At 40.7% G+C, this 27,360-nt stretch overlaps 1 protein-coding gene across 5 annotated transcripts in view; it reads right to left on the bottom strand.

Annotated features, from left to right (window-relative positions):
* Positions 1–3,124: 3,124 nt before the first annotated feature.
* Positions 3,125–27,360, bottom strand: part of LOC105922995 (tRNA selenocysteine 1-associated protein 1) — a 35,041-nt gene continuing 10,805 nt past the window's right edge. For 3 of the 5 annotated variants that reach the window (XM_021314466.2, XM_021314465.2, XM_021314467.2), the window contains 8 exons: positions 24,308–24,405; positions 24,131–24,245; positions 23,980–24,029; positions 23,753–23,884; positions 6,004–6,120; positions 5,690–5,891; positions 5,559–5,595; positions 3,125–3,931 (listed from right to left, as the gene is read on the bottom strand). In XM_021314466.2, the coding sequence (XP_021170141.2) occupies positions 3,771–3,931; positions 5,559–5,595; positions 5,690–5,891; positions 6,004–6,120; positions 23,753–23,884; positions 23,980–24,029; positions 24,131–24,245; positions 24,308–24,405 (912 nt within the window). In that variant the 3' untranslated portion in view covers positions 3,125–3,770. The remainder of the gene's footprint in view (positions 3,932–5,558; positions 5,596–5,689; positions 5,892–6,003; positions 6,121–23,752; positions 23,885–23,979; positions 24,030–24,130; positions 24,246–24,307; positions 24,406–27,360) is intronic. The other 2 variants (XM_012858914.3, XM_021314468.2) reach the window with 1 other exon arrangement.

Here is a 27,360-nt window from a genome sequence, read left to right on the forward strand (position 1 = left end):
TAGATCATGTCTGATATGTGCAAAACACAATGCTCAGGGGAACCTGAGACCAAAAAGAGGTCAGTTTCCAAAACCTGATTATCCGTTTCAACATTTACACATGGACTTTATTGAATTAAGTCCTAGTGAAGGAAAAAAAAATGTGTCTGGTAATAGTTGATTCATTTTCCAAATGGATAGAACTATTTCCCACAAAACATCCAGATGCGTTAACAGTGGCAAAAGCTTTATGTAAAGACATTATCCCTCGCTATGGGATACCAGAAAAAATCTACAGTGATAATGGGTCACATTTTGTGAACCAAATCATTGTTAAAATAGGCCAAGCCTTTCATATAGACTTAAAAAAACATTGTGCATATCATCCTCAGAGTGCGGGCTTAGTTGAGAGAACTAACGGAACAATAAAGAACAGACTAAGAAAGTGCATGGAAGAAACAGGAAGGCCGTGGACTCAGTGCCTAGACCTTGTTAAACTGCACATAAACATTACTAGCACAAATGCCCTGACACCCTATGAAATGGTGTCTGGTAAACCATATAGACTGCCCTATTTTGAGAACAAATGGGAAACTGACGATGAAAGCACTCTAGCAGACTATATGAGAAAAATGCTGGAAAAACAGAAACAAGTGACAGAACAAACTGACAGTGTTACAACTTCTGTGTCTCCACAAGAAAACCAGTTAGTTGAACCAGGGGACTGGGTTCTGATAAAAAGCATAAAGAAGAAACATTGGCATGCATCTAAGTGGGAAGGACCTTTCCAGGTTTTGCTGACCACTGGAACTGCTGTAAAGATTGCAGAGCGGAGCACGTGGATTCACTTAACACATTGCAAAAGAATCATTAAACATGACTAAGGTCACAATTTCCATTATTGCATTCAATTTGACTGTATTAGTCTGCCTCCTAGTGATTGCTTTGTGGTATCTGTTGTAGTATTGTAATTCTTCAACGACCCTCAGAGTAAGTCCGTTGTACAAAGGGGGTTGTATTTCTAGTATACAATCGTCTCAAATCGGTGAAGATTGTCCACACCTCTGCCGAGGGGTCTTTAGGAAGGATTTCAATCTGCAAACAGAATGCTAACTGAAAAAGGGAAAAGACTTGTGTGGTTGGGGATAGCCATCCTAACCGTGGCAGCAGTAGTTATATGGCTATGGGAAGCTCAAATTCCTTATGGAACTAAAAAAGCCAGAGAACCAAGAAGAGTGGGGTACTACAATCCTAAACCTTCCCAAATTATGAAACTATTACAAAATCCATGTAAAGCGTCGAAAGATGACAGAAGAACTGAAGAGCTATATTTTTGTTATCAGAATAATAAGATCCGGACTGTGATTAGTTTTAATAAAGACCAATTCAAGATAGGAGGTTACAACGCTTAACTGAAACTTAACTGATTCTCTGTGTCTTCTTTGTGCAGGTTGCTGAATAAGATGTTTGGTGTTTAAACCTAACAGATACGTGATAGAGACAGACAGCAACATAAAAAGAGAGAAATATGGATAAATTAGAGCAAGATGGAGAGAGACAAAAGCTGGCTTCTCACTTAAAGCTGCAATTTGGACATAATGGAAAGTAATATGTAAGGAAAGTCTTTGCAACCTCCCAAAAAAGTAGTCACACAGCCTACAGAGCGTGTGCAAGTTTTTTTTTTTGTTGTAGGTTATTCTTTCAACAAACTGTACTGTGTAGTTTTCTTGTAAATAGTTGTAGTACTGTTTGTAGTTACCCCTGTTGTGTCTTAAGAGTCTATGAGTCAGTACTTGAGTGTAATTTCTTTGTTCTGTCTGGTATGCTTTTGTTTGTGCAGTCTGTTTGCTTATGCACTTTTTTTTTGTTTTGTTAAGTGTCCTGTCTGGCAATGTGTCAATAAGAATTGTTTTTTTAATGCCAAAAAGAACCCAACAGATTTTACTTTCACAAGTGGCACAGTAGAGCTTTCGCCATAGTGCTTATTTATGCATGTAAATAGTTTTATTATATTTCATGCAGGGAGTATTTCATATTATATGGACACTACAATGCGAAAGTAGAAGAGGAAAAGAAAAACACGAAAAGGTAAAAGAGGAGATAAAAGGGAGAGAATGATCTTCAGTTTGCTTCATCACCTGCAGAGATTTAAAAAAAACAGCACAACCAACAGATATATTATTAAATACAAAAAAGTAACACCTTGATACCATCGCTGAAGTATATGTAGTATTATTTAATCTGACATGTATAATGTGGTAGCTGAAGATAAAAATATGGGCTTTCTGTATGGAAGTGAATCTCTAAGAACCTGGAACCCAGCACTTGCAGTTGATTGTGAGAGTGCGCTTGTGTACTCTTGCCAGAGTTCAAATTCTGTTTCATTCACCTTTTATGAGCTCAGCATTTATTTTTGTAAGTTTAACTCTGGGTTAACGTAAAAAAAAAAGTTCTAATAATTTCTGACTCCTCATGCCTCTTTGACTCGGCCCATCACACTGGTACCACCTTCCAATCTTCTGAGGAAGATATCCAACAAATGAGCTAAAGAACCTAAAGGGGTTTGCAGTTATTTTAGGTTTCTGAAAAACAAGGGATTTATGCATCTTTAACTCCACAAACAAAACATGCAACTCTGTCAAGTAGTCTCCAGTGGTACTAAAAACCAAATCTCTCAATTTTATAAACTATCAAGCTCAGCCAAGACAATAAACAGATTTCAGATTACAGGTAATAACAGATGTCAAATATGGAGTAATGGAAAGAAGCAGTTTGGCATGAAAAAATAATGAATTGTCATATGGATAACATGCCAATAGAATAAATGATGTGTAGACGGAGCCTGGCAGAGACTGTGTGTATTTGGAAAATGCTCTGCTTCTTTTAAAATGAAAAATGCCCTAAACGTATCTGTTCCTTTTGATGACCATTGTAGCTACATTAGCACATGGTTCTAAAGATTTATTCTATGTCATGCTTTTTTACACCTTCCAAAGCCAACTATAAGCATATATATAATGACATATTTCCTTTGGCTGCGCAGAATTCACAAGGATTACTCAGACAATCATGTATCAAGCAAACCATCACTTTGAGGAATGATTTAAGGAATAGCATCATACAATAGTTGAAAGCACAAAAAAGGTTTTTGCATGATGTTGCCCTTTAATATTTGATGACATTTTTGTTTCAAATTTCCCATAAACCTTTAAATTCTGCATTGTTTTACAGCATAGCGTTAATACAGTGGACATGTGCTCACACTTAGGCTACCCTCCTCTAAATATGAAATCATACTTTTGTTTTGTTGCGTTTATTATGATTATGAGAAAGTGAGTGGGAGACCCATGAACCTCACCTAGTTTAAGGTAATGCTCAACTCATAAGGTCTTATTCTTCAATAATTTGACAAAGCCTAGTTTAGACACATGAAAAAGAATCCCAAATTTTAGTTGAGCCAATCCTCTACTAACACTGTCAAATTACACAACTCTATAAATAATGCAAATGGAATGCTGGCACAGGTGACTGATATTTAACATTGGAAATCGTTTTTTTTTTTTTCATGAAGGCAAACAAATTACCTACTTATGAACCAACATCACTTCTGTCATTTCAAGATTGTTTGTTCTGACTGGATCAACGTGGTGTCAGTTGATGGCCAACATATGAATAAGGTCAAACTAATACAACATTTTTAAACTGCTCCCAAAGACTTGAATAAAAAATTATTTATTTCCACAGTTTCTGAAAACCAAAAAAAACAAAAAGGAATTAAAAACAATATCAAGTTAGCTGGAAATGGGTTCAGGCAGGTTGGAAACAATGTATTCCTGGTCTGCGGAAAACTCTGGAGGCTGCCAGTGACATTCAATGAGTGCATCGTACAGTTCCTCACTGATGTCCATAAAGCTCCCGTTAGACTCTACTACATCCACCACCAAGCTGGGATCTACAACACAAGCAACATAAAACATTGTTAGAAGTTCAAAAGACCCTTCCCACTTAGCTAACCTGGCAAGCCATATTGATAATGTGTAGCACTCTATATTCCGCACATTATCAATCTGGGTCTGCACCCATCGTTCGGGCAACGGAGGGACATTCAGCAAAACCATCCGAGCTGATCGAGCAAAGTGACACCTAGTGCCCGCTCACCAAAGGTTGGTTTTAGCCAATCACGGAATCAAATGAAAATGTAAGCAGCAACAGCTGCCATGAGAAACCACAAGTTTACACGGGTTAAGGCACTTGCTGTTCTTCTTTCAAAAAAGAAATTTAGGCCTTTGACAAAACAGATGTGATACTTTTGGCATTACATTTTTGTTATTACTTGACAATAATGTGCTGCAGGATTGATACCTGTTTACATAACTCTTACGGCCATTTTAATCTTAATTTGTTTACATTGTAGAAATTTAAGAGAATTTATGATATAATCTTTGGTGGAATATTTAGAAAAAAAAATTAACCAAAACAATGGTTAAACATGTTGGTGATCCCACCCTAGATGTGTAATAATTAAATAAATATAATTTTTAAAGTAGTCTACTTTGTCTCTGAAACTGTTGCCCTAAAATAATTCCCTGGATTTGATTCACACAGCTTCAATCACTTATTCACCGTGTTCACTTTGTGTGCCTCCGATGGCGGTCTTTTTGGTACATTTTGTTTTATTGTAGTGTGGATTCAATCACAATTATTAAATGTATTAAAATTCATAAATTATTTCATAAAGGCTATTAGTAGTTCCAAACACCTGGCAAAGGCTTCTCTTTCCTACAGCCTGGGTAACAAATGTATGAAAAAATATGCAAATTAGTTGATGACTTCATTACAAACGCAGTCTGTTTTGAAAGTTAATCTTTCAAAAAAAAATTTAAGGGTACAGGAGCAGGATAGTTTCCACAAGCCTAGCAAGCTCTCTTGTGGCTATAGACAGTAATGTTTACTCCATTCACATTGGTCAATATGAATTACCATTTAAATTTGATAAATAAGTTGCACTTGAATAAGTTGCAGGATCGGCCTCACTATGAAAAAAGTGTGACTTATAGTCCAAAAAAATAGGGTACATTTTAAGATAAATGAAGGGTATAAAAATCAATAGAAATGAAAACTTGTCATCTCCTAACTGCTACTTACTCCCCCTTGTGGTGGACAGTTTTTTCTTGCTGCACTCAACCCTGCCCATTGAAGAAAGCTGCAGGCTTCTGAAAAAGTCCTACCCTCAAACCAGGACATTTTCCCATGAAAAGTAAAGCCTGGGGAAAGTGAAATCCCCATATGGAAACACGCGTTGGGCTTTTGAGGTCAAATGGAAAAGCCCTTCTTGTGAGACTGTTAAAATGAATACAAATATTTTCAATATGTAAGCAAAGCAGAAGAAGGGTACCCAGCAGAATATGTTTAACATTTTAGATTATGTAGACATGATTCAACATGTAAAATTTATCAGTTTATGTCAAGATTCTGTATAATTTCAGTTTTATAGCTTTTTTCATTCAACTGTTTGTGATAAGGTTTTAATAAGCACAATACAACATGTAGTAAAACAATTCCACAACACAAATACTTGCCTTCCTCTACTTCTTCCTCTTGAACTGCTTCACTCTCCTGAAACCAATTAAGAGCAGAAAACGTTTCAAAATAACTACTTTTAACAGTCAGCAGCTACTATGGGAAAAGCTGTTTAACACAGAACACTTACCTGGGTATACTGTGTGTAATCATACTGAGGATAGCTGTAACCATATATTCCTGCAGTCTGGTCATAGCCCCATGAAGAATAATACCCTTGATACGCCTGGTGCTGGTACTGGTCATACTGGTCATAACCGTATCTGTATCCTGAACTGGACTGCCATGAATGTTTGCTTTCTGACTGCTGTTGTTGTTGCTTGTTCCTTAAACTGGGAGGAGGGAGAGGGGGGAGCACACTGATTAACTTATCAGATGGCATTGCTTCTGCTCAATGCAGGAACTTATCTGCAAGCTAATGTTGCCAGACTAGAATAGACTCACTTATTAGCAGCCAGGCTCAACCTTAGAGGTTTCCCACCGAGTCCCACAGCTCCTTGACACTCTTCCAATGCCCGCTTTTGGAGCCGTTCATCTGGGAACTGAACAAAACCACAGCCCCTAAAATGACATAAAAGGCCAGTGTTCAGAATATTATGAGGGTGGTACTAGGATTAGTACAGTGGTTATGTGTCAGCAAACTCCAGTAACATCCTTGTTAGGGCTAAGTAATGTAATAAGAACCAAATTATCTTATGTGTGCAGAAGAATAAAGAATATTTTATTTTGCAGTATCCTGAGTTTGTTTAGAGGGTTGCCCTAAAATTTGACTGCATACATATAATGCATGGTATTATAGCCTAGCGCTGGCGGGCTCCCAGGTTTTACTTTCATTCTCATTTAGGGAAGTTGTGAGGAAAATTGCAGGAGAACTCCAGTCCAGTGGGGGGCGGCCAGAAGACACCATTTGTCAAATGGCAAGGCAGAGAGAGAAGCTGTATCCATATCCTGCCACTCATCTGGACTCTGAAGAAATAGGATGGAGAACGCGATGCCCAACTGGTTTTGCTAATGGCGTTATACCTTATTAGCTCCTTGACTGCCCAATTGACTCTGCATCTCCGGGTTCCACTCAGTTCTACTTCTGCTGCTATAAATAAATAAAAAAAGCACAGCTTCTCTCTACCTCAGTATTGTTTTTGGCACCCATTTTTGTCTTATGGACTAAAATGCTTATTAGCTCAGATTTAGTCTTTTCTATATATGTGATGGTTTCAGTCCAGTTTTAGTAGACAAAAACTAAGAAAGGTTTTAGTCAGTTTGTGTTAAAGTTATTTACCAAATTAGATCAACAAGTATTGGAAATTGGAATCAAATTCGATAGCCTTTACCAAGTGTTGCAATTAATAAAACAAATAGCCTTAATGCTTTAGCATAACTAGATTGGCACACTGCCAAAAATATTGGGTCACACATTCAGGCCCAATGACTTTTCTGGCTGCAGGTGTATAAACTTTGATGTAGAGAAACTTGACAGATCAGACAGGTGTTAGAGATTATGAGATTACAGAAACTGCACTGCAAAATCGGTTACCATGGAAATTACAGATAGACTCTGGAGGCACAGAGTCTCACACTTAGATTGGACAGAATGACTGATTGGGGGAAGATGTGTCAGCTAGGACAAGTCTGCATTCCAGCATGATCCTCTCCACCAATGAACGGCAATTTGCAGCAATTCCTCATACTGAGCATGCATGAAGCAACAGTGGAGAGGAAAACTCCCCTTTAACAGGGAGGAAAACCTCCAGCAGAACCAGACTCAGAGTGAACGGCCATCTGCCTCGACCGACGGGGTTAGAGAAGACAGAACAAAGACAGAAACAGCACATTAATCCAGGAATCATTTCTATGTTATATGGTAATGGCAGATGATCTGCCCCCCTGGATGGTGTCAAAGCTACGCCAGGCCAGGTGTACCTACTATGAGCAGAAAGAACACAGAGAGAACAAAGTTGAAATAACAACAAACAATGCAAATTTGAGAACAGTAGAACTCAACAGAGTGAGAAAAATAGATCTTAATGTCCTCCAGCAGCCTAAGCCTATAGCAACATAACTACAGAGATAGCTCCAGATAACCTAAAAGCTTTATCAAAAAGGAAAGTTGTGAGCCTAGTCCTAAAATTAGACAGGGTGTCTGCCTAATGTACCAAATCTCGGAGTTGGTTGAACTCTCAGTTTTGGTATGTGAACCAGGGACCTGAATCGGGTGGGAAGTCCTGTGGGTCCCACGGGACCCAATACAAATCTCAAGTGATCAGGCGTTTGATTCAGCGTTCAAACCTAAACACATTGGGTTCCAACTTCCTCAAAAAGTAAAGCAAAGCATAACAGGTAAGTGTGTAGCACTTTGCTGCAAAGACATTTGACCGTTTGATGTGGTCGCTGGGGAAGGTTTCATATAATTCTGTTGTGGCTCGCGGACTTCCTGTTTGCGGTAAGGCGTATTCTGTCACTTCCTGTTGTTGCTGTGTGAACGACGGAGCTTTGCTCCAGGCTCTCTCGCTTTTTATCTTTAAACCTCTTTGCTGTAACATCTGTTTCCAAACATAAGCACTTTTAAAACATTGTCTGTGGCTGCTCATCACGTTTGGGAACTCCTCGTGTTTCACACGGTTTGTTCTTTGGCGTGATAATAGGGCGTTAGCCTAGCTTTAGCCTAGCGTTAGCCTAGCGCTAGCCAAGCCTTAGCCTCATAATGGCTTCTCCGTGTCTGACTAAGTCTCCTATCTGCTGCTCTCTGTGTCAGATGTTCAGTTATTCCTCTGCCTCCTTTAGTGATGATGGTACATGTAATAAATGTAGTGTTTTTGTAGCTTTGGAGGCGAGGGTGTCAGAATTGGAGACCCGGCTCCGTGCTGTTGAAAAACCAGCTGATAGCCGCTCTTTTGCTAGCGCGGAGCCGCATAGAGTAACTTCACGTAGCGAACCTAAAGCAGTAGCACCCGAGCAGCCTGGTAACCAGGCTGGCTGGGTGACGGTTCGTAGGAAGCATAGCTCTAGATTACAGACCCCAGATCACCACCAACCCATCTGCGTTTCTAATAAATTTTCCCCTCTGAGCGACAATCTCGCCGAGGAGCCGACCTTAATTATTGGCAGCTCCATAATAAGAAATGTGGCACTAAAGAAACCAGGGACCATAGTTAAATGCCTACCAGGGGCCAGAACAGGCGACATAGAATCCTACCTAAAACTACTGGCTAAGGATAAGCGTAAATACCGCAAAATTGTTATTCACGCTGGCGGTAATGACACCCGGTCACGCCGATCAGAGGTCACCAAAGTTGGTGTTGCTTCGGTTTGTGAGTTTGCTAAAACTATGTCGGACTCTGTAATTTTCTCTGGTCCCCTGCCTGATCTGACCAGTGATGACATGTTTAGCCGCATGTCATCATTCAACCGCTGGTTGTCTAGGTGGTGTCCAGAAAACGACGTGGGCTACATTGATAACTGGAGAACTTTCTGGGGAAAACCTGGTCTGATCCGGAGAGACGGCATCCATCCTACTTTGGATGGTGCAGCTCTTCTTTCTAGGAATCTGGCCGGATTTATTAGTTCTCCTAAATGCTGACAACCCAGGGTCCAGACCAGGAAGCAGATCCGTAGTTTAACACACCTCTCTGCAGCTTCTGTACTGTTACCCACCCATTATCCTATTGAGACGGTGTCTTTCCCACGGCCAAAACTTAACAGATCAAAAACTGATCTAAAAGGAACAAATCATAAAAACCTCCGTCCGTCCGTCCGTCCGTTGTCTTCCGCTTATCCGGGGTCGGGTCGCGGGGGTAGCAGCTTCAGTAGGGAGGCCCAGACGTCCCTCTCCCCAGCCACTTGGGCCAGCTCCTCAGGAGGAATCCCAAGGCGTTCCCAGGCCAGCCGGGAGACATAGTCCCTCCAGCGTGTCCTGGGTCTTCCCCTGGGTCTCCTCCCGGTGGGACGTGCCCGGAACACCTCTCCAGGGAGGCGTCCAGGAGGCATCCTGACCAGATGCCCGAGCCACCTCAACTGGCTCCTCTCGACGTGGAGGAGCAGCGGCTCTACTCTGAGTCCTCCCCGGATGACTGAGCTCCTCACCCTATCTCTAAGGGAGAGCCCAGACACACTACGGAGAAAACTCATTTCAGCCGCTTGTATCCGGGATCTCGTTCTTTCGGTCACGACCCAAAGCTCGTGACCATAGATGAGGGTAGGAACGTAGATCGACCGGTAAATCGAGAGCTTCGCCTTTTGGCTCAGCTCTCTCTTCACCACAACGGATCGGTACAGCGCCCGCTTCACAGCAGACGCTGCACCAATCCGCCTGTCGATCTCCCGCTCCATCTTCCCCTCATTCGTGAACAAGACCCCAAGATACTTGAACTCCTCCACTAGGGGCAGGACATCCTCCCCAACCCGGAGAAGGCACTCTACCCTTTTCCGGTTCAAGACCATGGTCTCGGATTTGGAGGCACTGATCTTCATCCCGGCCGCTTCGCACTCGGCTGCGAACCGCTCCAGTGAGAGCTGTAGATCACGCCCTGATGAAGCCAATAGGACCACGTCATCCGCGAATAGCAGAGACGCAATCCTAAGGCCACCAAAGCGGATCCCCTCAACACCTTGGCTGCGCCTAGAAATTCTGTCCATAAAAGTTATGAACAGAATCGGTGACAAAGGGCAGCCTTGGCGGAGTCCAACTCTCACCGGAAACGAGTCCGACTTACTGCCGGCAATGCGGACCAGACTCTGACACCGGTCGTACAGAGACCTGACAGCCCTTATTAAAGGGTCCGGTACTCCATACTCCCGGAGTACCCCCCACAGGATCCCCCGGGGGACACGGTCGAATGCCTTCTCCAGATCCACAAAGCACATGTAGACTGGTTGGGCAAACTCCCATGCCCCCTCAAGAATCCTGCTGAGGGTGTAGAGCTGGTCCAGTGTTCCACGGCCAGGACGAAAACCACACTGCTCTTCCTGAATCCGAGATTCGACTATCCGACGGACCCTCCTTTCCAGAACCCCTGAATAGACCTTACCAGGGAGGCTTAAGAGTGTGATTCCTCTGTAGTTGGAACACACCCTCCGGTCCCCCTTTTTAAATAGGGGGACCACCACCCCAGTCTGCCAATCCAGGGGAACTGCCCCCGATGTCCACGCAATGTTGCAGAGCCGCGTTAACCAACACAGCCCCACAACATCCAGAGCCTTAAGGTACTCAGGGCGAATCTCATCCACCCCCGGAGCCTTGCCACCGAGGAGCTTTTTAACAACCTCGGCAACCTCAGCACCAGAGATGGGAGAACCCGACCCAGAGTCCTCAGGCTCTGCTTCCTCAATGGAAGACGTGTTGGTGGGATTAAGGAGGTCTTCGAAGTATTCCGCCCACCGACGCACGACGTCCCGAGTCGAGGTCAGCAGCACACCACCCCCACTGTAAACAGTGTTGGTACTGCACTGCTTCCCCCTCCTGAGACGCCGGATGGTGGACCAGAATCGCTTCGATTCTGGTCATAAAAACCTAATAAAAATCAATATGGTTCACCTTGAACCTAAAAATAAAATAATAAAATGTGGTCTATTAAATATAAGGTCTCTCCCTCCAAAGACTTTGTTAGTTAATGAATTAATTTCTGATAATCAGATTGATTTGTTTTGTCTCACAGAAACCTGGCTACAAGAGGACTACGTTAGTATAAATGAGTCAACCCCCTCCAGTTATTCAAATTTCCACATTCCCAGATCTGTGGGAAGAGGAGGAGGAGTGGCAACTATCTTTCAGTCTGATTTATTAATTAGTCCCAGGCCAACTAATAATTACAGTTCTTTTGAACATTTAACCCTCAGTTTCCCTCATCCAAACTGCAAAGCAATAAAACCTCTTCTGTTTGTTGTTTTGTATCGTCCACCAGGCCCTTACACTCAGTTTTTGGATGAGTTGTCAGATTTCTTATCTGATTTGGTGTTAAATACTGATAAGGTTATTATAGTGGGTGATTTTAACATCCATGTTGACACAGAATGTGATAACCTTAGTGTAGCCTTTAAAACTATCCTAGATTCAATTGGTTTTGCTTAAAATGTGCATGAACCGACGCACTCTCGGCTCCATACTTTAGACCTTGTGCTGACATATGGCATTGATTGTGAAGAATTAACAGTATTTCCTCACAACCCTGTCCTGTCTGATCATTTTTTAATAACATTTGAGTTTAATCTAACTGAATTCTCCACCCCCAAAAGAGGGTTCCATTATAGTAGATTTTTATCGGATAATGCTGTATCAAAACTTAAAGAGTCTGTCCCCTTCTTAATATCCTCAGTATTGCAGAAATGCCCTGTAGATGGCAGCATTGCTGTTTCTTCCCATTCACAAATCGATACCTTTGCTAACAATGTGACTTCCTCATTGCGTTCTGCATTAGACAATGTAGCTCCCTTGAAAAAGAAGGTGATTATTCACAGGAAGCTGGCTCCTTGGTTTAATTCAGAGCTGCGTTCCTTGAAGCGCAATGTTAGGAAATTGGAGAGAAAATGGCGCTCTTACACACCAAGAGGAATCCTACTTAATCTGGAAGAACAGTCTATTGTTGTATAACAAGACCCTCCGCAGAGTTAGAGCAGCATATTTTTCATCATTAATTGAAGAGAATAAAAATAATCCTAGATTTCTCTTTAGTACAGTTGCCAAACTTACCCAGAGCCACAGCTCTGTTGATCCATCCATTCCCTTAGCTCTCAGTAGTAATGATTTTATGGGATTCTTCATAAATAAAATTGATGCCATTAAAAATAAAATAATTGGCATCCTCCCAAACATGATTACCTCGTTGTCAGTAAGTGAGGCAGCATTGGAGGAATCTTTAGAATCTGCGCAGTGTCTGAACTGTTTAGAAGCAGTAGAGCTTTCTGAGCTATCTAAAATTTTAGCTTCATCTAAACCTTCTACCTGTATGTTAGACCCAATCCCAACCAAGTTGTTTAAGGACATATTCCCTTTGATCAGTGGCACTATTTTAGACATGATTAATCTATCCTTAGTAAATGGATATGTACCACAGGTTTTGAAAGTAGCTGTTATTAAACCTTTACTTAAGAAACCTTCTCTTGATCAAGATGAGTTAGTAAATTACAGACCTATATCTAATCTTCTTTTCTTATCTAAAATTCTTGAGAAAGTAGTTGCTAATCAACTTTGTGAACATTTACAAAGTAATGACCTACTTGAGGAGTTTCAGTCAGGCTTCAGAGCTCATCATAGCACTGAAACAGCTCTGGTGAAGGTCACCAATGATATTCTCATGGCCTCAGATAATGGACTTGTGTCTATACTTGTCCTGTTAGATCTCAGTGCTGCGTTTGATACAGTTGATCACAATATTCTCCTACAAAGACTTGAACATACTGTAGGGATTAAGGGGAAAGCATTAGGCTGGTTTAAATCTTATCTGTCAGACAGATTCCAATTTGTTCATGTTAATAATAAATCTTCCTCAAACTCTAGGGTCACCTGTGGAGTACCACAGGGTTCAGTCCTTGGACCAATTCTCTTTACTATATATATGCTTCCGATAGGCAAAATTATCAGACAGCATGGGATTAATTTCCACTGTTATGCTGATGATACTCAGTTATATTTATCCATAAATCCTGATGAATCCAATCAATTACTTCGACTGCAGTCATGTCTTGATGACATCAAAAGCTGGATGACTTTAAATTTCCTGCATCTAAATTCTGACAAGACCGAAGTTTTAATCTTTGGGCCAGAGTCCTCAAAAAATAAACTTCTTAACCAATCACTTAATCTGGGTGGCATTAAACTGGCCTCTGGTAATAAAGTAAAAAATCTTGGTGTTATTTTTGACCAAGACATGTCATTTAAATCCCATATTAAACAGGTTTCCAGAGTTTCCTTTTTTCACCTCCGGAATATCGCCAAAATTAGAAACATTCTGTCCAGGAGTGATGCTGAAAAACTGGTCCATGCATTTGTTACTTCAAGGCTGGACTATTGTAATTCTTTACTATCAGGAAGTCCACAAAATGCAGTTCAAAGCCTTCAGCTGATCCAAAATGCTGCAGCAAGAGTTCTGATGAAAATCAACAAGAGGGATCATATTTCTCCAATTTTAGCTTCCCTTCATTGGCTTCCTGTTAAATCAAGAATAGAATTTAAAATTCTTCTTCTAACGTATAAAGCCCTTCATAATCAAGCTCCATCATATATCAGAGCTCTGATTACCCCGTATGTTCCTAACAGAGCACTTCGCTCTCAGACTGCAGGTCTGCTGGTGGTTCCTAGAGTCTCTAAAAGTAGAATGGGAGGCAGATCCTTTAGCTATCAGGCTCCTCTCCTGTGGAACCAACTCCCAGTTTTGGTCCGTGAGGCAGACACCCTGTCTACTTTTAAGACTAGGCTTAAAACTTTTCTTTTTGACAAAAATTATAACTAGTGACTCATGTTACTCTCAGCTACCTTTATAGTTTTACTGCTATAGGCTTAGGTTACTGGAGTATATCAGGATCTAATTTTCTCACTATATTGAGTTCTACTGTTCTTCAATTATGCATTATGTGTTGTCATTTCTGCTTTAACTTTCTGTTCTCTCTCTTTTCTCTTCATAGTAGGTACACCTGGTCTGGCGTTCTGTTAACTGTGACATCATTTTTTTTCCCGTTAATGGGTGGTTTTTCTTCCCACTGTCGCTTCATGCTTGCTCAGTATGAGGGATTGCAGCAAAGCCATGTACAATGCAGATGACTCTTCCTGTGGCTCTACGGTTCCCCAGGAGTGAAAGCTGCTTGTCGGGACTTTGATGCAATCAACTGGTTTCCTTATATAGGACATTTTTGACCAATCTGTATAATCTGACCCAATCTGTATAATATGATTGAACTTGACTTTGTAAAGTGCCTTGAGATGACATGTTTCATGATTTGGCGCTATATAAATAAAATTGAATTGAATTGAATTGAATAATTAACTGAGCACATGGTAAATGTTACAGTTAAGCATTAGAAATTTGACGTGCGTGAAGAGCTACTACACCATCCCGCTGTATCGAGGCGTATAGAAGGCAAAATTAACAACGGAAATGAAGTCAATAGTCCAGTCCTATGGATGCGCAGTGACCACTGACATTTTTTATTTCTGCCACTGTGCCTTAAAGGCGTATGAGCTCGTATCTCATGTCCTATTTGCAGCTCCTTTCAAAGACTTCATGCACCTACAAATAGTGTTAAGCTGGTGTTTCAGAGCTAAATAAACTTTTTCCAGTGACTGACTATTTTATTAGGGATTGATAAAGTAGCTAGATGCTGGGGCCCATAAATTCTGCAACGCGGAAAACACCGACAGAATAGAAGAACGAACAGACCTAAGGGGGTCAGTCTTCCCATCAAACGGTTTTATATGTGACACAGAGCTGAGTCACAAACTATTTCTTATAATTCTATTTTTTCAGGGGTGCACACTTTTTAATAAAATGACATCTTGCACTCGTTTTATAAGTTAATTTATTCTGAAATGTGTGGAATCTGTCGAACTTTATATGATCAATGATTAATAGCCTCTGGTTAATCAAATGTCACTATGAAGTGGTATTGGTCAATGTCAATTAGGGCTGGACGATATAGAAAAAAAGCTTATCGATAAAAAATAAATGCATATTGATCGATATCGATAATTATTGAAAATATTTAAAACCATATTTTATGTGCAGCTCTGCCTGGACATTTTATGATATTGCTAAATGATTTAATTTTAATAAAGAACACAAACACAGACTTCCAATTAAATCTTTATTTAACCAACTTTTTTAACCATAACATATTTTTTTTAAAGAAAAATAACTTAAGAGACCTGAGTTATGTTATTAAATAATGACAAAGAATAAACTAAAGTGACCAGTAAAATGACCAAAATAAATATACCAAATAAATAAATAAAATAGCCTATTTAGGTGGGAATAGTACACTAGTTACTTCTCAGGTTTCATAATAGAGAGGCTGACGCAGGGCTGAGGTCCGAGGTTGTGGCGTGTAAGTACACATATTGCAGCTGATTTTGCACCGTTTCCCAGCACTCGTTGCTCAATTTAGGGAGCGCTGTTAGAGAAAAATTTGCGTCCCGGAACGTTATATTGCGGATCAAGAGTGCCGAGTAGTTGTTTGAAACCAGGTTTTTCAGCTGCAGACAACAGCAGCATATCCATCACTATGAAGCATTTTACTGCATGCGTGATGTCGTTACGTCGCTTGGACGCTTTTTCCATTTTATCACAAAAAAGGGAGCCCAGTTTAGCTGCTATGCCTGCTTCGTTTTGGAAGAACTTCCAGAAAATGACGCGGAGTCGCTGGGGGCTGCACAACTCGCGCTGCTGCGGGTGTGAGCGGCTTACGTGATGAAACAAGTTGGTTGCGTTACCAGACTTTGTTTTTACCGGTTCCTTGCAAGTTTTACAAATCACTGTGGTTTATTTCTGTCAGGCTGTCGAACTAGTAAAACCCCGTTTTGGGACCGTTTCCTCCGCCGCTACTTGCTGCGACATATTCACGTGCTCTGTGCTGTGGTTTGAGAGAGCAGCGCTTTGTGACGGCGTGCCTGGGTCCGCGATTACGAATGGTCGAGAGGAAGTAGTGACTGTAGCATCAACTAATATGATAGGCTGAAAGGAAGGAAGGAAAACTCTCCATCGAAGTTTTATCAACCCTATTTTTTTCCTACCGCGCCACACGTCTATCAATCGATATATATTGTTATTGAATTATCGTCCAGCCCTAATGTCAATCATAATTGCCCAAATGGGTTGAGATCTACTAATCAACTTCAAAATGTTTCATGGAGAGAGAAATTTTATATTAAAGGTAGATTTACAACTCATGTGGGTTTTATTGGTAAAACATTCAGCGGTTGCTATGACAATGCGATTGGCAAAGTGATCTTGTGCATGCAGGTTATTTGATTGCCATATTGTATATTGTATTTTGTGTGGCGCTTTGGGCTGACATTTTGAGATTTGGGTTGGATTTTTTTGTAGTTGGATGGGTTTTACGTTGTGTTTTGTGCAGGAAAACAGTCTGGCAACACTGTGTTTTGCTGTGTCCATTCCAACCTCAGTAAACTTCTGGTCTATGATCTGGGTGTTTCCGACCACAAGGCCTTTTTCATGAAGATGTCTTCACCCTCCACCCTCATCAAGCCCAAAAGAGAAATCTGCTTCAGAAACCTTAAAAACATTGACCCAGAGTCTATGGATTGCGACCTTCAAAGTCTCTGTTCGGTAAACTGTTTACCAGCCATGGACTCTGTGGATTACTATAACAACACCCTGAAGAGTAACTTGGATCTCCACGCCCCAGTCAAAACCAGAACGGTCACTTTCTCCCAATCAGCCCCCTGGTACACCATGGAGCTACGTAAAATGATGGCAACTGGGCGTGCTATCGAGCTGAAATTCAAAGTAACAGGTCTTACTGCGTATAAATAAGCTTTCCGAGAACACCAAAGAGACTACTCAAAGTCACTCATAAGGGCACTGTTAGAAAAATATAAATATTATAATTTTATTTTCATTAAGTTACAGGCATTTGGTCTGTTTCAAAAGTTGGCTTGCAGGAATGTTCTGCTGCTTTAACTTTGAGGACAGAGATGTCTCAGCAGAGTTGAGCACAGACTTTCATGGAGTGTCATTCTCGGTCTGTTTCTATTCTCCTGTTCTGCAGAAGAGCAACTGTTCTGTGTTGGTTTCTTTCTAGGACAATAAAGGGTTATTATCATAACTATCAGGCACAGAAACACCATTAGAAACAGTGGAAACTCCAAGCAGCTGTTCTCCACCATAAACCATCTCTCAAACCAATAACCCCCTCATTTACAGAAACTACAGAAGAGCACTAATAATTTCCTGGACTTTTTCAAACCAAAAATAGACTCAATCCACTCTTCCTTTTCTGGTTCCTTAGCACTACCCACCCCGATTGAACACTCACAGCTTGTAATCTCACAGCCCCTGCAATGCCTTCCAGAAATCTCCCAGCACGAGGTTGAAAAGATCATCAAGACGATGAAACCGACCACCTGTGCCCTTGACCCCTTTTCTACAACTCCAGTAAAAGCAAACGTCCCTGCCCTAAGCTCTCTGATTACCACTGTAATAAACCACTCCCTCCATTCAGGCAATGTTCCACCTGCCCTTAAAACAGCCATAATCAGACCACCCCTGAAAAAGCCCACCCTCGATCCAGATACACATTTTTAAATTATAAGCCCATTTCCAGTGTTGTATAGTAAAGTGAAAATACTTCACTACTGTGCTTAAGTATATTTTGGAGTACTTTATACTTATCTCGAGTATAAAAGTTTTGATAACTTTTACTTCACTATATTTCCGAACTTAATTGCATACTTTTACTACGATACATTTTCAATGTTTGGTTTAGTTACTCGTTACAAAAAAAGCCAAGCATGAGCGGGCATTGGAGGGCCGTGCCCGACCGCTGAGCCAGCAGTGCCCGCCCTGGACTGGATGCAGATTTTTTTTTTTTACCTCGGAGTGGCCGTCGTTCTATCTATGAATTGTCAATCATACAACTTAAAAGAAAAAACAAGCCCAAATCTCAAACTCTCTCATGTTAAAAGCACAGAACTATTAAACACATAAGAACATGCTAATGGCATGTTCTTATGACAACCAAATAACACACAAGATCACTTTAACAATAATGATATATCAACCGGAAAAAAAGAAAACTTATCAATAGCTTCCCAACATGAGTTGTAAATCTACCTCAATATAAACTTAATTTATCTTACAGAATATAGCTCAAACATTTCTCTTTCACAGCCATGAAATATTTTTAAGTTGATCAGTAGAACTCAACCCCTCTTGGGCGTTTACATTGACCAAACACTTGATTAACCATTATTCTTTTCTTGTTTTATTATAACAATCAATATTATTCATTATAACTATTATTCATTGATGATGTTAGCTTCGACTTATTTAAAAAATAACTTGATCAGTAAAATGAACTCCCCCTACCCCAACATAATTTTTAAAGTGTAGAGCACTGACCTTACTTGAAGAAGGAAAACTGAAAGCTTACAAGAAGGTTGTATTTTCTGTCTAAACTTGATCTAAATTTCTCCTGCACTTGGTTGTTTATATTATTTTAAGTGAATTTGACTTTCAAAGTTTACCAAAATCTAAAAAATGTAATTCAAACTGCAGTTGCTTTGTTTTACTTTTTACTTATACTTTTCATTACATTACTTGAGCACATCTATTTTTACAGTAATTTTCATACTTAAGTACAAGACATTTCAGATACTTTAAGTCTTTTACTCCAGTAACATTTCAGTCAGTGACTTGGACTTTTACCAAAGTCATATTTTGGAGAGATAACTATACTTTTACCTGACTCCGAGATTTCAGTACTTTATACAACACTGCCCATTTCCAATCTCCCATTCCTCACGAAAGTATTACAAAAGGTTTTTGTCATCCATCTCCAGGACCATCTCAAACAAAACAATCTTTTTGAGAAATTCCAGTCTGGTTTTTGCTCTGCTCATAGCACTGAAACAGCCTTGGTTAAAGTCACAAACGATCTACGAATGGCAGCAGATAAAGGCTCACCTTCCCTTCTCGTACTCCTCGATCTGTCTGCTGCTTTTGACACTGTAGATAATCAAATTCTTCTCAACCGGCTACACAAAACCACTGGACTCTCTGACACTGCTCTGAACTGGTTTCAATCATACCTAACTGACAGAACGGAATACATCACAATTGGCAATACAAGTTCCCGGCAACACAAAGTCACCTGCGGAGTACCCCATGGATTAGTCCTTGGGCCCATACTCTTCATCAGTCATGTCATCAGCCACCATGGAGTCTCATTTCACTTGTACGCTGATAATACACAACTGTACATAAAAGCTGAGTCTTATCCCACTGCAGCTTCAACAATAACATAATCATCTTCAAAACTCACTGCCTGTCTGGAGGAGACAAAAAGATGTGGGTGAAACACAATTTTCTCCAGTTTAACAGCTCTAAAACCAAGGCAATCCTTGTTGGCACATCACATCAAGTCCAGTCATCCTCCATTACCGGTATAACCATCTCTGGCCTGGACATTTCCCTCTTCACAACAGTCACCAATCTTGGTATAAGATTTGATCCACAACTCACCTTTGAAGCTCATATCAAAACACCTCTGCAAAATCTCCGATCATCTAAGAAATATTTCAAAACTCCGTTCTACACTCACCTTGGCTGACGCAGAAAAACTGGCTCATGCCTTTGTCTCCTCCCAGCTGGACTACTCCAACGCACTTCTCATCGGGATCCCTAATAAGACTCTGCAGAAACTACAGTGTGTTCAATAGAATAGTGCTGCAAGGATCCTGATGAGAGTCCGAAAGTACTATCACACCCATTCTCCACTCACTTCACTGGCTTTCTGTTTCTACAAGGATTGAATACAAGGTCTTAATTCTCACCCACCAGTGCATCAATGGAAATGCCCCCCCATACCTGAAGGAGCTGCTCACCCCTCTCACTACGACACGGTCCCGCTGCTCAAAACACTCAAACCACCTCCTCCTCCCAAAGACTAAGCTAAGGGCGACCGTGCCTTCTGCTATGCCGCTCCTCGGACCTGGAATGCCGTCCATGATCATCTGAGGGAACCACAGGCAATCCAGACATTTAAAAAAGGATAAAAAAAAAATAGAATTATTCTTACTATTTTCTTTGTGTACATTGCGTTTATCATATATATTTACTCTTTACTACTAAGAAGTTTTAAGGTTTTAGATCTCTGTCTTATAGTTGCAGAAGGCCTGCAGGAAGCAGAGAAATATGTTGTGACTATAAGTGTTATTATGAACTCTATCCAGCCATCTGGACTGCTTACGCATAACTGTACTGTGTGAACTGCTTGGTTTTATCTCAAAGGTCACAGTTGTTTTGCTTATCCCTACCCCTTAGATTCAAAATGGAACCAGGGATTCCTTTTCCTAATAAATAGAGAGGAGGCGACGGATTTACTTCAGATCTAATTTGGAGATCTGTATTAAGCATCTTCGTTCGATCTCCTTGCAAGATAATTTGAAAACTAACCTCATTGTTGTCTCTCCTTCTTGTGTTGTTAATGAATGTTTTAGGTGTTTGAACCTGACAGAAAACATTTCTTTTACGCTGAACTTACGACTTTTAACCTCTTACAATTATGCCACTGACTTATTTATTGATATGCATTTTACAATGATGTTTAGTTTTGTAATTGTTTTTGCTTTTACCTTTCTATGACGATTTTACCTGTACCACTTTGAGATTTTTCTTAAATGTAAAGTGCATTACAAATAAAATGTATTATTATTATTACAAATGAGCCTCTGTGTGTGCTCTTGTCTACAGCTGACTCTCCAGATACCTTTAAACCGCTGCTTTATAGGCATCTGTCTTGGATTTAATAAATGCAATCAATTTGAAACTCTTACAGTTGCACATTTGTCACAAGTTGTCTATTGGTATACACATTTACATTTGAACATACAGTTTCTGGTAGATATGACTTTATTACAGCCTCTTAAAACCAAATCAACAATATGATGATAACATTAAAGCAAATAGAGCTCTGGTATTGGAATAGTATTGGTATCGGCAGATATCCAAATTACGGTATCGGGGCATCCCTATTTTTAACAAAAGTTAAACGTCTCTTTTTCTACATCTCATTGGGTGGGAATGACACGGAGTTGACGAGATTGGTCAACCTGCCAAATGTGCACTCCCGACACAGCTCAAGGTCAGCACATGTATTAAATTATTATACACCTGTGTGTGTCTGATTTCATGGTTAATTCTATTAAAATTAGCCTTTCTAAATAGCGCCAGATCGCATCCTGAGCTATTTCTGTTTCTAGGCTCCAACATAATAAAGCGGACACGAGTCTGTGGACAAGTACGTGCGTAGCTCAATTTTACGAGCGCATACGCAATGTCATACTATAAACTGCTTGGCGGGTAGAAGTCTTCACATCGAGCTGCTCAAAGGCAGTTGTGACTCGTAAGCACCTGTGGGGTCAGCTGCTCTGTGCCATGGACTGACAGTTGTGTGTTGAGTGCCTGTTTGCCTGTCTGCCTGTTGGAAGCAAAAGTCCACCTTCCCGAGTCACTGAAAACAGATGCCTGCTCTATACTTATCACATTTTTGTTGCTAGATGGACCTCATGAATTAATCAGAAACAGATCGCAAATGTAATAAAATTAAAATGTAATTAAGTCACGCTCACAAATATTGTAAACTCAGGCAGATCTAGATTTAGAGATTTTCAAACAATGAAGAAGTAGGAAGGAAGAAAGGCAGGCAGGCTTCAAAATAAAATCATGTATAAAGATATGTGGTAAAGACAGGAACATAACAGATCAGCTATAAGACAGACCGCTAAATTAAGGGCTATGACAAGCCCTTAATTTAACAAAACCCCAAGCCCTTAATTTAACCTAATCCCAAATCAAGCCCAAAATTTAACCTTATCCCAAATCAAGCCCTAAATTTAACCTTGTCTCTGTTAATGTCAAGTTGTCATGACAAAGACATTTTAAACAATGTCAACTTTGCTTTAATAGTGTCATAATTTACCGAATGACAATTAATGACAACAGTCCTAAACATTCATAAAGAGTCATTTATGTTCATAACAAGTGTTATGTCATGTTTATGACAGTGTAATGTCAGTCTTATGTACACCCCTTCAAATAAAGTGTAACCGATCCTTCCATCACCATCTACAGCAACTCATTTAAAGGTATACTATGCAACCGGGGTTGATTTTCCAGCGAGGCTCCCCCCAGAGGGCGAAAGTAAAAGTGCACTGTCGTAAAGATGCTCAGCTGTTCTGGTTTCTCCGTCAAGCCAGGTGCGGTTGTTTTGAGTTTAGCAGACAGGTGAACACAACGAAAAGTGGAAAAAACGGCAGTACAAACAATGACTAACACAGTGAAGGTATGAACATCAAGCTTCCCGCAGCGCTTTCTTGGCGAGGCGTTTTATTATTATTATTATTATTATTATTTATTTATTTATTTTTTTATGTTGGCGAGACGCTACCGCCACCGCCTCGCCAAGCCGCAGTCGCTGCCGCCGCCTCGCCACGGCCGCCGCGGTACAGTCTGGCCAACATAAAAAAAATAAAAATAAATAAATACATTAAAAAAAATAATAATAATAATAATAATAAAACTCGATATGCTTGCACGTTTATTTGACGTTAACACGTGGTTCTTTGTTGTTGCTTTCGCGCGTGCATATAGTGAATGGCAGGGCAAAAACACATGGAGTTCTCGCCGTAAAGCGAGATTTCTGTGTGTGCGGGCCGTGAGCTCTTGCAATTGCAAGTGCGGTATTTCCCCCACAGACCCCCAGGGCGGCCGAGAAAACCTTTGTTCGACCTGAAATGACTCATTTAAGCATCCAAAACGGTATGGAACACATTAATTAACTGAAAAATGTTGCATAGTATGCCTTTAAGAACCCTGCCCGATGAGTTACACCAGCATTTAATTTCCCTTAGAGGTTAATAAAGTATTTTTGAATTTAATTAAAAAAGAAACAAGTGGATAAATAGGAGGGGGGTTAAGGGAACAGAAGATAACTGCTGTCATAAAGCCGTATTCTTTGTTTTAAATGGAAAGCTAAGTGGAACCGGCCAACAAAGAGCCCCCCATCTCAGGATGACTGGATCTCAGTTTGAAAGATGTGGATTTTCTACATGCATAATATCTATATTAGTCAATTTATCCTGGAATGTTAGAAAAACAAAATGTGATCAGCCTGTTGCTTAAAATAAAATCATGTCATGGTCCTTTGGGAATTTGCAAACTAAGCAAAAACTGAAAAGTGGAATGACAGTGTTTTCCTCTAAACTTTATGTAAGAGAAACCTTAGAAAAGGGGGTACAACATGGATGTGATTCGTCTGACTATGCATATATACTTACATATAACGTGTAAAATATTTCTTTAATTAGAATGGAATATCATTTATATGGAATGTGGCCTTTACTTACTCAGTAACCTACAGTGCAGGAAAGCGGTGTGGTTGTGAAAAAATGAGCAGGGACTGGACTAGCAAACAAAGGCGGATTTTTGCAGATAAATAATATTTGTATTGTTCTGTGCCTCAGACATACTTAGAGTTACCCATGCTGTCAAGAACTACTTTCCCGCCCCGGCAGGAAGGGTATCGGTTGTAAAAGAACTCATAAAGCGTCCCATCATCCACCTCTGGAGTTAGATCTCCCACAAACAGAGAATACATCTGACTGAAACAGGAGAAAAGGCAGCAAATCATTGATAGAGAAAACATCCTTTGACAATGTATAATCTCCAAGTGTTATGCTTCTTTAACTGGACTCACCCAGGTTCCTGTTTCCCAAACGTGGCTCTGTTTAACTTAAATCTTGTAGGCTATAACAAAGAGACATAGTACACCTTTCAAAGGGCTTTCCATCAAACAAGACAATCAAAAGGAAAATGTGTTTACGGTCTTTAGAAATAACTGCAAATACCGGACTGGCTCCTGGCAAGGCTTTTCCATTGACTTTGCGCAAACACCTCTCAGCTGTGGCCTCATCACTCATCTCAACGAAACAGTAGCCCAGAGCCCCCCTGGGAGACGAAGAACTGTTAAATGTCAAAATGAAAGTATTGCAAACACTACAACTGCCTGTGGACTCAACACTCACCCAGTCATCTTGTTCCTAATGATCCGCACATTCACCACCTGCTCCCCCATTGTAGAAAAGGCTCTGGTGATGAACTTCTCATCCATGTAGGACTCAAGCTGCAGTAAAACAATATAAAATAACCTAAATTAATTTGAGAAATAAATGATTGCTGAAATACCATGCTTAATTACTAGTATTTCTCCAAAACTTCCATTCAGTTAGTTAAAAAAACAAAGGTAAGGGGACTGATTCTTTATCACACTATCTGTAACACGATTTAATGTGCTTACATATAGAAGGAGACAAAATGTGGCTAATCCAATCCAGTATTAGGTTCCAATGCTTTCAGAATTTATGTTTTATCAAGTTCATTAGCCATTTTATTAATTTCCATAGGTAAGCTTAGTATTAATAGATTTACATCTTTTAGATGTATTTTGTGAATCACTTTTTAGTATCTTAAGATTGAGAACTGTGTAAGGCTTCCCAATAAAGATTCAATTAAATTTTCAATTAAATTTTATTTATATAGCGCCAATTAATGAAACATGTCATCTCAAGGTACTTTACAAAGTCAAATTCAATCAGATTATACATATTGGCTCAGATTATACAGATTGATCAAAACATTTCCTATCTAAGGAAACCCAGTAGAGTGCATAAAATATTGACAAGCAGCATTCACTCCTCCTGAAGAAGCGTAGAGCCACAGGGAGAGTCATCTGCATTGTCCATGGCTTTGGAGCAATCCCTCATACTGAGCAAGCATGAAGCGACAGTGGAAAGAAAAACTCCCCATTAACGGGAAGGAAAAACCTCCAGCAGAACCGGGCTCAGTATGAACGGTCATCTGCCTCAACCGACTGGGGGTTACAGAAGACAGAGCAGAGACACAACAAGACAGATAAAAAAGCACAGAAGCACACATTGATCCAGGAATCTATTCTACATTAGATGGTAGTAGCGGGTGATCTGTCTTCCCTGGATGATGCCACAGCTAACAGAACGCCAGACCAGGTGTACCTACTGTGAAGAAAAAAAAGAGAAAAAACAAAAAGTTAAAAGCTGAAATGACAACAGTCATGCAAAATTGAAGAACAATAGACCCTGATGTCCTCCAGTAGCCTAAGCCTATAGCAGCATAACTATAGAGGTAGCTCAGGGTAACATGAGCCACTCTAACTATAAGCTTTGTCAAAAAGGAAAGTCCCAAGAGCCAGCTTCTAGTGGAGGAGTTCAAGTATCTTGGGGTCTTGTTCACGAATGAGGGGAAGATGGAGCGGGAGATCGACAGGCGGATTGGTGCGGCGTCTGCTGTGAAGCGGGCGCTGTACCGGTCCGTAGTGGTTAAGAGAGAGCTGAGCCAAAAGGCGAAGCTCTCGACTTACCAGTCAATCTACGTTCCTACGCTCATCTACGGTCATGAGCTTTGGGTCGTGACCGAAAGAATGAGATACAAGCGGCTGAAATGAGTTTTCTCCACAGTGTGTCTGAGCTGTCCCTTAAAGATAAGGTGAGGAGCTCAGTCATCCGGGTAGGACTCAGAGTAGAGCCGCTGCTCCTTCTCGTCGAGAGGAGCCAGTTGAGGTGGCTCAGGCATCTGGTAAGGATGTCTCCTGGACGCCTCCCTGGTGAGGTGTTCTGGGCACGTCCCACCGGGAGGAGGCCCAGGGGAAGACCCAGGACATGCTGGAGAGACTATGTTTCTTAGCTGGCCTGGGCCTGGGATTCCCCCGGAGGAGCTGGCCCAAGTGACTGGGGAGAGGGACGTCTGGGCCTCCCTACTAAAGCTGCTACCCCCGCGACCCCCCAGGATAAGCGGAAGACGATGGATAGATGGATGGAAAAAGGAAAGTTTTAAGCTTAGTCTTAAAAGTAGACAGGGTGTCTGCCTCACAGACCAAAACTGGGAGTTGGTTCCACAGGAGAGGAGCCTGATAGCTAAAGGATCTAACTCCCATTCTAGTTTTAGAGACTTTAGGATACACCAGAAGACCTGCAGTCTGAGAGTGAAGTGCTCTGTTAGGAATTACTAAAGTTGGTACACAACATACACATGTGGAATATTGCTAAAGTAACACTTTAGCAATATTCTAATTGCTAAAGTGTTAATTTTACATTATTATGGTAGACAAATGCATTATTATTATTCAACGGCTGTACCTCCTCGCTGCATCAAACGGTCTGCACCAGATTTTTTGTGAGTCGTGGGGGAGTGCTGCCAAACACGTTCGTGTGTATCGGCCGGTGGAAAGGCGGGGAAAATGTGTGACAGCTTCTGCGGTGGCTGGCAGCCGGTGGTGCGTGAACCCCGCGGTGGCCAATAGGCAGGTGGATAGGCGGCGTCTATCGGCCTGAGCAGCTAAGCGCTGTGAAGGCCTATTGTAATTGTATTGTAAATTATTATTATTATTCTGCCCCCCTAAAGAGGGGCCTTTTTGGAGGCTTTATCATTTTCAAAAACTTACAAAACTTGGCGGATGCATGGTAACTATTTAAAAATTTTTGTATTTAAAAGGTCATCACAAAAATCTAAAGAAAAATGCCTCAACGCCGCCACCTAGAAATTTTCAAAGGACCCTTTGCTATTCACTTACTTCATCGTAGAGACATGAAATTTGATACAGTTGCAGAGCTCAACAAGATGCTCAGAATTTACAATTAATGTCATAGTGCAAGTATCACAGCCATTTTAGATTGAAGGTCGTAATTTGAACTCATTTTTGACATTTACAGCATTGGTATTTGATCGAAATACTCCTAGAGATTTTGAGCGAGCGGCTTGAAACTCGGGCAGTCTGATCATAAGGCATGGCCAATTAAAAGTTATCAAAACTCAGTTTTTGAGCATGCTGAAGGGGCTTAAAAGGACAACATTTTTAAAAGTCAAAAGGCTTATTTATTTGAGAACATCTCTTCTATTCGGCTATAAAATCAACAAAAACAGGATGATCTTTTAAGCTATAAGACCATTTTTAAGATGCCAATACATAGATTTTAAGCTGGTGGGTCGCCACTGCCTCCGGTGGCCAAATGCATCGCTGCATCAACTGATCTGCACCAGATTTTTT

Source organism: Fundulus heteroclitus, unplaced genomic scaffold (assembly GCF_011125445.2).
Source record: "Fundulus heteroclitus isolate FHET01 unplaced genomic scaffold, MU-UCD_Fhet_4.1 scaffold_275, whole genome shotgun sequence".
In the NCBI taxonomy this organism is placed as follows: Eukaryota; Metazoa; Chordata; class Actinopteri; order Cyprinodontiformes; family Fundulidae; genus Fundulus; species Fundulus heteroclitus.